Genomic DNA, 12,928 nt, shown 5'->3' with positions numbered 1-12,928 from the left:
AGCAACATTGCTGTTTAAGTTCACTATCCAGTTCCATCCCCAAAACTGAACTGTGACACAAAAAAACCTTATATGACAGGAACATCTAGACTGTACACATCCTGGGAACACAAATAAAACATCAACCAGCTCAGTTAGGGTTTTAGAGATCCCTTAAAGAATATAACTTTTATATATTCAAGCTAAGAGTTAGCACCTCAGCTTTCTAAAGTGGGACTGTTTCACGTATGTATTTCGAATAACCAACATTCTACCACTCAAGTTTTAGGATGTCAAACCATACAGTACTATTAATAATTAGGGCTAAGAATTTCCAGCAACCACTTGTTCCTTAGTTTTCAAAGTTAGTGGAAAGTAGCTTATGATATCCCTCTGTTAAATGTTCCAATAATCAAAATTGGGGAAATAAAAGTGTCTGCCTGCCCCAGAAATGTACAGCATCAATTAATTCTGAAGCAACATTAGGGGTGAGGGAGGATAACGTGGAGAGAGAATGAATATTGGTGGGAAGAAGACCAGACATATGTCATGAACAGCCACATATATGTGCATTGCACAGGCATATTCCTGACAAAACAATCATTTACTTGAAAAGTCCTAAAATATATATATATATATATCTGGACAAAGCAGAGTACTCTACTAAGTGAACAGGTAAAAACAGGAAGCTATTGCCAGCACTAAAAAGGGAAATATTTTCCAGATCTGATATTTTTGCATATTTAGACATTCTGAACTATGCAAAGAATGTTAAGCATTTACTTATGGCGGCAAGATTATCTATAGCAAACAACAGAAAGCTCAGTATTTCTCCAGTATGCCATGCAATTTCCTAAGTGCTTCATTTCATGAATGTGTCTCAAGATATAGTTTCCCCAAGATATAACATATTTTGTACTTTTCTTTAAAGAAGAGTACAACATTTTGTAGGACACCTCTTAACCAGGGATCCAGAAACTGTAAGTACAGCTTTATTTAAGAGTAGATAGGCTACAGGAGATACCAAGTTCATTCCTTTCAGATTCTACACGAAGACATGCAACTTACTTTGTGCATCCAAATGCCATCAACCTGTATTTGTTATTTACAGCCACACAGGTTCCATCCAAAACATCTTGTGCCCAAACGCCATGGAGCTGCTGCAAGAAACATTACAAAGGATTTTATCCCATAAACCTGTTCAGTTTTGACCACAGGCCATGTTTGTGCAATCATATCTGCAATAAACTGTACCTATATGCAGCCCCAATCCCTACTGCTTTGCTCCTTTATTTGTGTGAGCAAGCAAACCAGCTAGAAAGGTACACTTAACCATAGCATCCTGCTTTGTCTGAACTTGAAACTATGGTTAACATCTTCTACATAAACCACGACCAGGAAGCCAACTTTAAACAACAGCTTTCAGATCATGGCTTGGAGGCCATTAACCTTAGTTTCCTGTCTTAAGACTTAATGGGAAACTGTGGTTTCCAGGCTAGTTTCACCAACTGCACGGAGGGAAGAGCAAAGCAGTTGTGGGCTGATGCCTGAAGGTTGCAAATGCATTGGCTTAACAGGTCAGTCATGTGAATGCACTCACAATGTGCTACATTTTGAAGCTATGCATATTGTACACTTGAAAATTACTGTATTTTTTGCTCTATAGGATGCACCGGTCCATAGGAGAGGGAGAACAGGGGGAAAAAATTTTTTTCTTGTTCTCCCCCTCTAAAACAAGGTGCGTTCAAGGTGCATTCAGCCAAAGCCTCCGGAGCGCAGTGGGAGTTCCTGCTGCGCTCTGGAGGGCTACCTTGGAAGCCTGGAGAGCAAGAAGGGTCGGTGCGCACTGACCCCTCTCGCTCTCCAGGCTTCAGTGAAGGCAACCCGAAGCCCACCGCCAGCCTCAAAGACCAGGTCGGGGACCCCCCCCCAGGTTGTGGGGCTGGCAGTGGGGGGAAGCGCTGCTTTCCCCCACCGCCAGCCTCAAAGATCCATGAAGCCTTTGGAGCGCAGCGCAAGTTCCTGCCGCGCTCCAAAGGCTTCAGGCTTTGTCTCCGTTCTGGCTTTGGGCTTAGCCGCACAGCCTGCATTCGCTCTATAGGACGCACACACATTTCCCCTTAATTTTTGGAGGGGAAAAAGTGCGTCCTATAGAGCGAAAAATACGGTAAGTGACAAAGAGCATTCAGATCACTGGGGGTTCAGCATCTAATGGACATGGGAAACCTATGGCCTTCCAGATGCCACTGGACGGTGTAGCTCTTTCAAAAGATATATAGACTGAATTATTTAGCATAAAAAGTCAGCAGCTGAAATAGTTTCCATATTTGCATTTCAAAATGCAGCCAGGCATCACTGATAATAGGAACCCCATAGCCATTCTGCAAGATTTACAAAAAAGGAACATAACAAATAACAAGTTAAAGTAACCGGTAAAAGGGCAGTTTAGTTCAATACAGGACTGAATCCGTATGGTGCTAACAGGCATGCTGCTTTACTTTAAAAGGACAGTATGTACAAAGGATTTGAAAATAATCAGTTCACATAATGCAAAATGTGAGAGGAAAACTATAAATCAAATTTAGGAAGATAATGCAGAATTAGTTTTAGAAATTACGTGTAGTAAGATTATAGTCTTAACTGTACATCCGGAAAAACTTATTTTAATGTCATACATGAAATATTTTTTTCTGCCCAAAGATTCCTCTCATTTATTTTCATCAATGGCATGTTCGGGGGGGACGGGACACACCCTCATACAGCATTTCCTAAACCATTTCGACCATATGAAGTTTCATAATTTCTCAGCTGTGGCTGATTAATACAAAGTCTAATGCAGGGCAGCAAACATTTAGCTAAATCTGGAAAATGCAGACAAGTAACTAATCAAATGTTAGAAAATTATACCTCTGCTGTGAATCCACTTGACATTGGTGTAATGAAACCAACTCTGCCATCATTAAAGACAACAGCAAACCCATCAAGAGTAGCACAGTATTCCATGTCTTTGATGTGCACATCTTCAAATCCCAAATATGAACCTGGTAGTGAACAAGATCAATGATCAAAAAGGCCATTTTCATACCGCAAACTATTTCTTTCTTTCATCAGCACAAGAAGTGGTACTATCCACAGCTACAGAATAGGGAAAATGTTCATGTCAGCTGTAAGGACCGAGAAAAGTAGATTTCATTTTAGTGAAGCGTTTCCCTCCCGTTTACGCCCAGGCAGAGAAGTAATACCTCTAGAAGAATGCAGATCCACTGAAAATGGGACTGTGCAGAGGTTTATGGCTTTCCTTCCATTCATCATGCCATCCCAGTGAATAAGATGCAGGAAACCATCAATAGTAGCAACAAGGAGATCCTCCAGCATGGACTGTAAGCTACAAGAAAGACACATCATTCCCCAGACACTGAGGCTGAAAGAAATAGGTCCATTCACTCAACAGAGAAGTACTTTTCAAGGCTTATTACATTTTTTTCATTGATTTTTCCAGTTTCCTAATGAGAATATTTCTACCAATACAGTAACTTCACCCACAGTGACAGATAAATTGTTTGTTTTTTACACAGATAAATCTGAAAAGAAAAGCAAGCATTCCTCTAATATGGGGAACCTTTGGGGAAAGGAGGCAAACCTTCTCCCCTGCACATTTACCCTCACGAGCACACAGTTATTAAAGTGTTATTTAAAAGACCCCACAACAAAGATCCTTTCGGTACTGATTTAATATTGAATGTATCTAAGAGCAAGTCTTTGAACAATGCTATCAGTCTCCTTCAATTGCCATACAAAACCTGAATATCATTTCTTAATTCATTCTAATTTTCCTTTCTAGAGGAGCAGGGTGTACCCTCAACTTTTCCAAAGCATGGGAATGGGCTTTTTGCATAAATATCAGAAAACAGAGGGCTTGCTAAATCATAGAAAATGTACAGTAATAATCCAACAGCTAACTTCATCTAATGGCAGAACAAAATATTCCACAGCTGTCCTCACTTGTCATGCAAAACCATGGTTTAGTATGATGTGCATGAGCAAGAATGAGTGGCCGTGAGCCTCTGACTTATGTGCTCTCCATCCCACCCCACATGGCTATGAAGAGTATGGTTTTAGGACGGTTTGTTATGCTATTCTGATTGGAAAACTGTGGTTAATACTACTTATGTTGAATTTAAAACAAGCCAGCTTCAATTAGAGCTTATTATTCTAAACACTTAATGCTGACAAGAGTTCTTGGATCAGACTGTAGTTAACCAAAATTGAAAGTAGGAGGGGAAGAGAGTGCATGCATGGTTTGGTGCAATTTCATAACGTATCTTGTGTATATCACCGCAAGATTCTCCTAGGCCATTTTTCTTTGAGAGCATCACACAGTCCCATATTCTCAAGGCCTCAAGTGTTGCATAAATGATGATTTGCCATACCTGGTTATAGATGCTTGCAAATCCAACACTTGCTTCTTCTCTAGATTTAATGATGGGGCACATTGTTCTTCCTTATAGTGTGGTGTTCCTTTCATATGGGGGCTTCCTCTTTAAAACAAAAACAAACCCAGAACACGGAAATCAAAAAATATATCAAAGTGTGGCACATTAGAATACTGTAAATTTCATATTTTAGGAGAAAAACATGGTGGTAGGACCTAGGGATTTTGAAATAGGGACTATTTGCACTAAATCAATCAAAAGAAGAAAAACAGCAAAAATGATAGTTGCCACAGCAATCTAAACTAAGTTCTGTTGTGTACAAGAACTGAAGGCTCTGTGATCCTGTGGGTACAATGATCAGGAATGTAGAAATATACCGTATTTTTCGCCCTATAGGACGCACTTTTTCCCCTCCAAAAATGAAGGGGAAATGTGTGTGTGTCCTATGGGGCGAATGCAGGCTTTCGCTGAAGCCTGGAAAGCGAGAGGGGTCGGTGCACTGACCCCTCTCGCTCTCCAGGCTTCAGGAAGCTCTGCGCAACCCTCGGGAGATGGGCTCCGATGGCCGCGCAGCTCCGAAGTCCCGCCCAGCTCCCGATGGTTGCGCAGAGCTGCCTGCAGTCCCGGGCTCAGCGCAGCTCTGCGCAGCCATCGGGAGCGGGGCGCGAAGTCCCGCCCGGCTCCCGATGGCTGCGCAGAGGTGCCTGCACCAGCGCACTTCTCCCCATCGCCAGCCCCACAAGCTCGGGGGGACAGCGGGGAGGCGGAGCGCGCCTTCCTGCTGTTCCCCGACCTGGTTCTTCCAGCCCCGCACCTGGGGGGGGAACTAAATTTTTTCCCCTTTATTTCCCCCCCAAAAAACTAGGTGCGTCCTATGGGCCGGTGCGTCCTATGGGGCGCAAAATACGGTAGTTCTAGGAGCGGTCCCTCCTAAATAATGGGGGTTTGGTGGAAGAGAGGAACTCTCAAACCTCTCCAAAGCAGCCTTCCAGAGTCTCATTATGTAAATAAGGAAGGAAGGCCCACAACAAAGTAAACTTGAAATTTGCCAGCCTCCCTCTCTCACCCCCAACTCCCAAAGCAAAGCTCAGTTTGCTTAAAAAACACTCCCATACACACCCCTTCTCTTCTTTCAGCTCTTCTCTTCTGAAATAAGGCCTAATCCACCCCTCTCTGAAAATGTGCCTCTTTAACAGAGGAGCAAAGCACTGCTGGCTTAAACACAAGCTGCTTTGGAGGGGAAGAGTGGGCTGAAAAATCAGCTGCTTGGGGCAGAAGGACCAAGGCTGCTCTGCAGCTTATGCAAATAGTACCACAATGGAGTCAGATTCACTCTTTAGTACATCAAAAGGTCTCATGGGGAGGGCCAGAGGCTCAATAGATGATAACTGCTTTTCAACTTTTGTGCTCCCTCAAGTCAGGGACCTTGCCCTGCCTCTCCCTAGCAAACCTTGCAACAGGAAATCTCCACTGGGTTGCAAGGGGGTGCTCCTGAGTTGCAAAAAGTGATGAGCGACCAGTTAATTTTAAACAACGGGAATAAAAATAGGTGTGGTCCACAACATCTGGAGGCTACCCCGGTCCCAGAGTTCTCTGGAATACAGTGGTACCTTAGGTTAAGTACTTAATTCGTTCTGGAGGTCTGTTCTTAACCTGAAACTGTTCTTAACCTGAAGCACCACTTTAGCTAATGGGGCCTCCTGCTGCTGCTGTGCTGCCGAAGCGTATGTAACCTGAAGCGTATGTAACCCAAGGTATAACTGTATAATAAAGCTAAGGAGGATATTTCTGGAATGGAGAACCAGTGCCCCCTGCAACCGATATTGTTGGACTACGTCTCCCATCAGCCCGAGGCAGCATGGCCAAAGGACAGGGACATTTACACTTTTATTGTATGGTTTTTATCTTTTTAATGCTGTAAACTGCAATGATATATTTGTATGATTTAGCAGTAAATATTTTTATAAATAAATGGAATTTTTTTTCTAGCAACATCTGAAAGATCACAGTTTCACCACTCTTCTTGTATCAGTGTAGCCAGAAATATATAATACTAGACTCAGAGGGGTCAGAACGGTACCATCTTAGCACATTGCTTCCACCCAGCCCCCAAATTAGAAAAAGAATCATCATACATGCTGCAACATGCAAAATGCATTCTAGTCAAAGGCAAAAAAACCTAAACAAAATCAGGACCGAAGTCAAGAAAGCCTGTTGTGGCGTGTACACTAAGGTCTCCTCAACAAATTTGCCTGTGTGACCTCATCTCAAAGAAGAACTAGATAAGCTTGGTTTAACAAGTTTGGTGCACAGCAGAAGAGTAATAAAAAATATGCAGTCCATGTCAGTTAAGGTAGTCATACGCTTTTCAGCTCACAGCATCATCACACATTCTTGCCCAATATGAACTTATCATACAGTTTCATTTTAACAGTGACAATGTAAGACAGAACCAACACTGCAAAATACTTAGATATCTGCAGGTAGGAAAGGAATGATCACTGGAAGATGTTTTTAGGATGTCTTGAAGATCTAGATGATGGAAAGGCAGTATATAAACCTGTCAAAGAGCTTCCAAACTGCATAGCTGCTCCTTCAGGGGGAAGTGCAACCCCATCAAGGGCAGGCAATTGATTTTTCGGACATGGGAACCACTCATCCACAGTGCCTCCACCCTGTCAAGATTCAAGAGCAGCTTATTTTCCCTCATCCATCCCACCACCAAATCCAGGCATTGGTTCCAGGGCCCACACAGCCTCTTCTGATTCACTTATTATGGAGAAATTGACCTGTGTCAGCAATATACCTATGCATGTTGCCTCAAAGCTCTTAATGTCCATATAGGTATTAAATAGCCCTGGGGACAGAATAGTGCCTTGCACAACCACAAGGGGGATGGAAAGGACTCTCCCAGTGCTACTCTTCGGATTTGGTCCCATAGGTACAACCAGAAACACTGTAACACAGTGCCCCCAATTCCTAATCTATGGAACTAGCTCAGGAGATTACTATGGGCAATGGTATCACAAGCCACAGAGAAACTGAGGAGCACTAGAAAAGCCTCTTGTCCCATTCTTTAAAGGTCAACCAAGGCAGACTCAATCCCATGGCCATGCCTAAACCCCTCTAATAATTATTATTATTATTATTATTATTATTATTATTATTATTATTTTGTACCCCGCCCACCCATCTGGCTGGGTTTCCCCAGCCACTCTGGGCGGCTTCCATAGAAACCAAAAATACACTAAAATATCACAGATTAAAAACTTCCCTGAACAGGGCTGCCTTAAGATGTCTTCTGAATGTCAGACAGTCGATAGCCCTGGTTAACTCCGCATTCCAGCGGGCCACCAGGGAATCAGCTGAAAGGCCATCAACATGGGATAAAGCATCCCCTACTACTCTCTGGAAACCATTTGGATCCATTACGTGGCGGGGGCGGACCATCCAAATCGGTCCCACCTCCCTGCAGAGGGGAAGGGTCGCGGAGAAGTCCAGTTGCACCAGGAAGTGATCTGACCATGGCACTTCTTTTGTTTCACTTTTACTTAGTGTCAGATCACCCACGTCACTAGAGGTGAACACCAGGTCTAAGGCATGTCCATGACTATGAGTTGGGCCAAACTTATTCAGGGACAGCCCCATGGAGGCCATGCTTTCCACGAAGTCCCAAGCAGCCCCTTGTAAGGTCGTGTCGGCATGGATGTTAAAATTCCCTAGGACAACCAAACTAGGTGTCTCCAGGAGAAAATCCACCACGACCTGAAGCAGCTCGGACAGGGAATCCTTGGTGCAGCGGGGAGGTCGGTACTCCAAAAGGAATCCTGTACTGCCCCTATTGCCCAACTTCCAGAACATGCACTCAGAAAACTGGATCTTCCCAGTAGGACGCCTGGTGCAAACTAATGACTTCCTAAAAATCACTGCAATCCCCCCTCCCCGCCCACATGACCTGGGTTGCTGTGTGTAAGAGAAACCTGGTGGGCAAGCAGCGGCATGGAAAGGCCCATCTGCTTCCTCCAACCAGGTCTCTGTCACGCATGCCAGATCAAATCCTCCATCCACAATCAGGTCGTGGATGGCAGTGGTTTTATTCATCATTGACCTGGCATTACACAGCAACACCTTCAGGTCATGTGGGTTTCCCTTGTTGATTCCAGTATCCATCCGGTCAAGGCCAGACCCGGAAGCAGGGATAGTCTTCAAACAACGACTAAACCTGCCTCCTTGGTAATGACATGGTCTGGTCTTAGAGTAACTCCGCCTCCTGCCCATGATCACCGAGATCAGATGTCCCAGTGCTTCCCCCCCCCCCCGTGGAACTCTTAATCTCTGGTGTCCAATCATTACAATCTTACTAGGGGACAAGAGCTCCTAGGAGGACAGGAGGAGTGGAAACCTCAGGTGCTTCTGGAATCACTAGGCTTGAACCAAGAGGAATCAGAATGCAACCAAGGAAAAGCAGAGATCCAAAATTCTTTCCTGCCCTGTTCTTCCCCCACTCCAGCCTCAGAACCCATTCCACTCTGTTCTTCTTCTCCCCACAAATCCAATTCATTAATCTGCCTTCCCAGATAAAATTCATTCTTCCTCAAAAGAAAACCACACATTACACTTAAAGTCTTAAATGCCTGAAATCACCAGCCATACCATGGCATTGCTCTCTAGCAGTTGCCTGAAAACTGCTTTATTTCCTGTATAATCTTACTAGGAGGGAAGTGGACCAGAATTCAGCCCCAGGCAGTGGCAGTTCTTGAATATTCAGGCCAGGAAGCAGGACCTCTCAATTTCCATTCTCCCTCCTTTGGCAGCTACAAGTGTGAGAGAAGCATGTGGCATATGCAAGCAAGGTGCTCACAAACATGTGAAGCGCTTAAATGTGCCATACAGCCTTGTGAGCCTGTTTCAATATATTGATTGCTTTGACCTTTAATCTATGAATGTATGCTGTGACAGAAAGTGGAAGGAATGTTTCATCTGTGTTGCCACATCAGCAATTGCGGCACTTCTGTCCAAATTAGACATCTAAAAGGGCATCAGGAAGGTCAAGGGGAAAGGAAGTCATGAGGAAAGTCCTGCTTATAGCGAATAAGAGACCCATACCATGCAACATCTCAGTATGTTCACAGTTTTATTTCATTATTTATTTCACAGTTTTATTTCATAACAGTTAGGTTCTAAGTTATTAACAACAACTTAACTGAAGTATAACCAGTATAAATGTGTCCCTACTGAATTTTCCTGAATAAAATTATGAATTTCCACATGGCATACTCAAAACATTTTTGCCTAACATTAATTTCTAGTGCTATTTTTATTTGGCTTCTTTTACATTTTAATCAGCTTTCCATCACCACATTAAAACTGAACAGTGCTCTTTATGCTCACACTGAACATGGGCTTAAGGCCAACACTGACAATCTTCCAAGTTCCACTCTGAAATGGAAGGAAGACTATGCAGCTGGAGCAGAGCCACTTGGCTTCTTTCAAATATCAACTACTATTCATTTTTCGGTTTTACTCTAATGCAGAATACTATAGCTGAAGAAGTCAACAACACCCCCCCTCCACTTAATGTCAATTCTGTAATTGCCAGCAAGAACACTCTAGGAAACCAGTTTCTACATAGGACCTTTCTAAACAATCAACCAAAACACTGAATAGGTTACTTTATGTAATTCTTAAACAAAAATGTTACAACGAGAAAGTCTGAAGCGATTCTTAGCAATATACAATGTAAAGAAGTGAAGCATTTATTGGAAGACTTACTTGGGATAAACTGGCTCATAAAGATACTTGTCTCTTGCCAACGGAAGATGAAAAAACATGATGTATCCATTTTCTGTCTGAAAGAGGTAAGATATAAAAATCAAAGAAGCACACACATAAAAGTTCTCACAGGAACTTCAAGCTATTTCAATACACTGTGTGTTCGATATGTTTTATGGTTTTTCATGTTTTTAACATCTTTGCCTTCTATTTTATTTTTGTTTGCCACCCTGGGAGGAAGGATGGGATAAAAATCTTATAAATAATAATGGTGATTTAAAGAGAAGCCCAAGGATGAGACTGACAGAAGCTCTGATTTCAGATTCCCTTCCACCCCACAGCAGTCCCAAAAATGCCTCTTCCAGAGATTGAGGACCCTTCTGAATGGAGATGCCTGTGGTGCAGGGGAGCTCTCCAAAGTGACAATGCCCATATAAGTACTTTGATAAATCTCATGAAGTGACATTAATAAGAAATGAAAATATGTTCATTTATGACTGAGACATATTTGCTAAGGATCTGAAATCAACCCTAGGTCCAGAGAAGCTTCTTAGCTAGCGATCAGGATGCAAGGGAAAAAGTTCATCTTAGCTACTGTTGCAATTTCAGTCTTTTAATACTGGCTGAGGATGTTTCTCAAAGCGGCAAGGCTGAAGGAGAAAAATTGAAGGTTTCAAATTTCTTTCCAGGCATGGTTTCCTGTTTTTCAATTAAGGATACAGAAGCAGAAGGAGGCCATACACTTGCTAGCCTATTTCTTTAGCTGTCCCACCTAGTCACATTTCTTCGGTTTTAGAAGCAAAACTAGTAAAAATCCAAGAGAAATATATTTCTTGAAGTGCAAAGTACGTACAAAATGAAAGTTAACACTATCTATTCCTAACTTGCCTTTACTGCTCGGTCATCTTTAAACAATTTGCACACACCAGCGACAGTATCTTATGCCAGGAGAAAGAGCAGAAAAAACACTATGTAGAACTCTCACTCTAACATTAACTTTCTTGAATTCCATCCTCAATCTTAGTCGATAACGTTACAAGGTTCATTTCTGTTCACACAGCCTTCAAAAACAAAATATAGCTATATTTTGCTACACAATCACAATTCAATAATGCTCCACAACTCAATGATACTGGGTAGTTTTAGAGTTGCCACCAGTCACTGTGGAATTTGAGTCAAATAGCTAACTTTCACAACTGGCAAAATTCACAAAGATTTCATCTAAACGTGTTCCATCCAAGTAAACTGAATATACTCACTTCATTCATCTGTATGAAACAAGGAGAAGAGCTTAAAACTGAGAGTGGAGGCCATGCTTGCGTTCTGTCACAGGTCCTTCAGACAACAGAGTCTGTCACCTCAAGTTTCCCCAATTTCAACCCCCTTTCAGAGCCAGATCCAAGCAACTTTTAGCAATAGCTTGGAGCTTCAAGGGAAAAAATCCAGCTAGTTCAAACAAGACCCCCCAAAAACTTTTGTTAGTCCAACTGGCAAATAAGCTTCTATTATCAGCTGCCATTTATGCTTTTGTAACCTCAAGATTAGAAAACTGCAATATGCTGTTATGTGGCACAGCACTAAAAATTGTTCAAAAGCTTCCATTCTTGGTAGAGGTAGATCACTGATCACGTATTATTTATTCAGCATGTGACCTGGCTCTGTCTTGTCTTTCAAGCACGATGGAAAAGAGCTAGTTTTAATGTATTTAAGACAAATAGGCTGACCACTGCATAGTTTAACAACCCATTATCATGTTCCACTACACAGCTCATGCCTTATGTATAAGATCACAACTCTGTACTCTCTGAATAGAGCTTGGGTTGCATGCATTAACTAATTTGCCTAGCCATGGTAAATGAACAGCATAACATCTAAGTGCAGCTAGTCCGTGCTTTTATAAGAACAGTAACCACAGGCCAAATAGCAATAGACAAAAATGTTTACTCAAGTGTTACACCTCAGTTTTGACAATCAAAAGGTTTAAAAAATCTGGCCCAAAGGTACTATAACTGATCATGTTATCAGACAATATTGATACCAACATGTTCAAGCTTGCAGTTTGCTTTGGTGCTGCTAATATCATCCCTTTATGGTACATGCAGAGTGGATGTTTAAAGATATCATTGTTTACTATGTTTCAGTGTCTATTTAGTTATCACAAGGATTTCAAATTGTAAGTGGTTTCTGAAGGATATTCATTACCACTTATTGCCAGCAATTTATTCAAAACCATTATTGGAACAGTACTTTGGAATTTACTAAAGGCCAACTTTGGTTCTAAATAAAGCCTGTGAAGAACCTGACAGTTGCAGGCTTAGATTTTTATTTTTATCCTTTCTAATAAGCATGAGATGTTAGTGCTTAATGTTACTTACAATGCTTAGGAGAAAAACTTCCCAAAAGAAATTTACAGTCACAAAGCTAAAAACAGAACTATGTGAACATGCAGAAGTTCACTGTCTTGTCACCAAAGAACAGAGGGACAATTACACAAAGTAAAAAAGTGAACAATGTAAGCATGTCTACCTTTTTTAGAAATTCGCTTTAGATGTCAGTACTGCAAGCACAAGGCCTATGTGAAAATAGTTATTTATAAACTGGTTGGGGCAGGAAATCCTTGAACATTCTTGTTTAGGGCCAGTACATACTTGAACAAATTGAAAACATCAATGGTATGTATGAAGCTTTTGCATATTTAAAACATCCATCTTCAGTCAAATCTTCCAAATGATAGTACGGGTTGT

At 41.9% G+C, this 12,928-nt stretch overlaps 1 protein-coding gene across 2 annotated transcripts in view; it reads right to left on the bottom strand.

Annotated features, from left to right (window-relative positions):
* RIC1 (RIC1 homolog, RAB6A GEF complex partner 1) overlaps positions 1-12,928 on the bottom strand; it is a 48,050-nt gene that overhangs the window by 23,215 nt on the left and 11,907 nt on the right. The window contains exons 3-7 of one of the 2 annotated variants that reach the window (XM_080987710.1): positions 10,185-10,261; positions 4,410-4,517; positions 3,222-3,364; positions 2,887-3,020; positions 1,048-1,136 (exon numbers count right to left, since the gene is read on the bottom strand). In XM_080987710.1, the coding sequence (XP_080843836.1) occupies positions 1,048-1,136; positions 2,887-3,020; positions 3,222-3,364; positions 4,410-4,517; positions 10,185-10,261 (551 nt within the window). Of the gene's footprint in view, positions 1-1,047; positions 1,140-2,886; positions 3,021-3,221; positions 3,365-4,409; positions 4,518-10,184; positions 10,262-12,928 lie in introns of both variants that reach the window. The other variant, XM_080987709.1, reaches the window with a different exon arrangement.

Source organism: Podarcis pityusensis, assembly GCF_964106645.2.
Source record: "Podarcis pityusensis genome assembly, chromosome: 17".
In the NCBI taxonomy this organism is placed as follows: Eukaryota; Metazoa; Chordata; class Lepidosauria; order Squamata; family Lacertidae; genus Podarcis; species Podarcis pityusensis.
The sequence above is the reverse complement of the archived record's forward strand: the minus strand, read 5'-3'. Positions and strand labels throughout refer to the sequence as shown.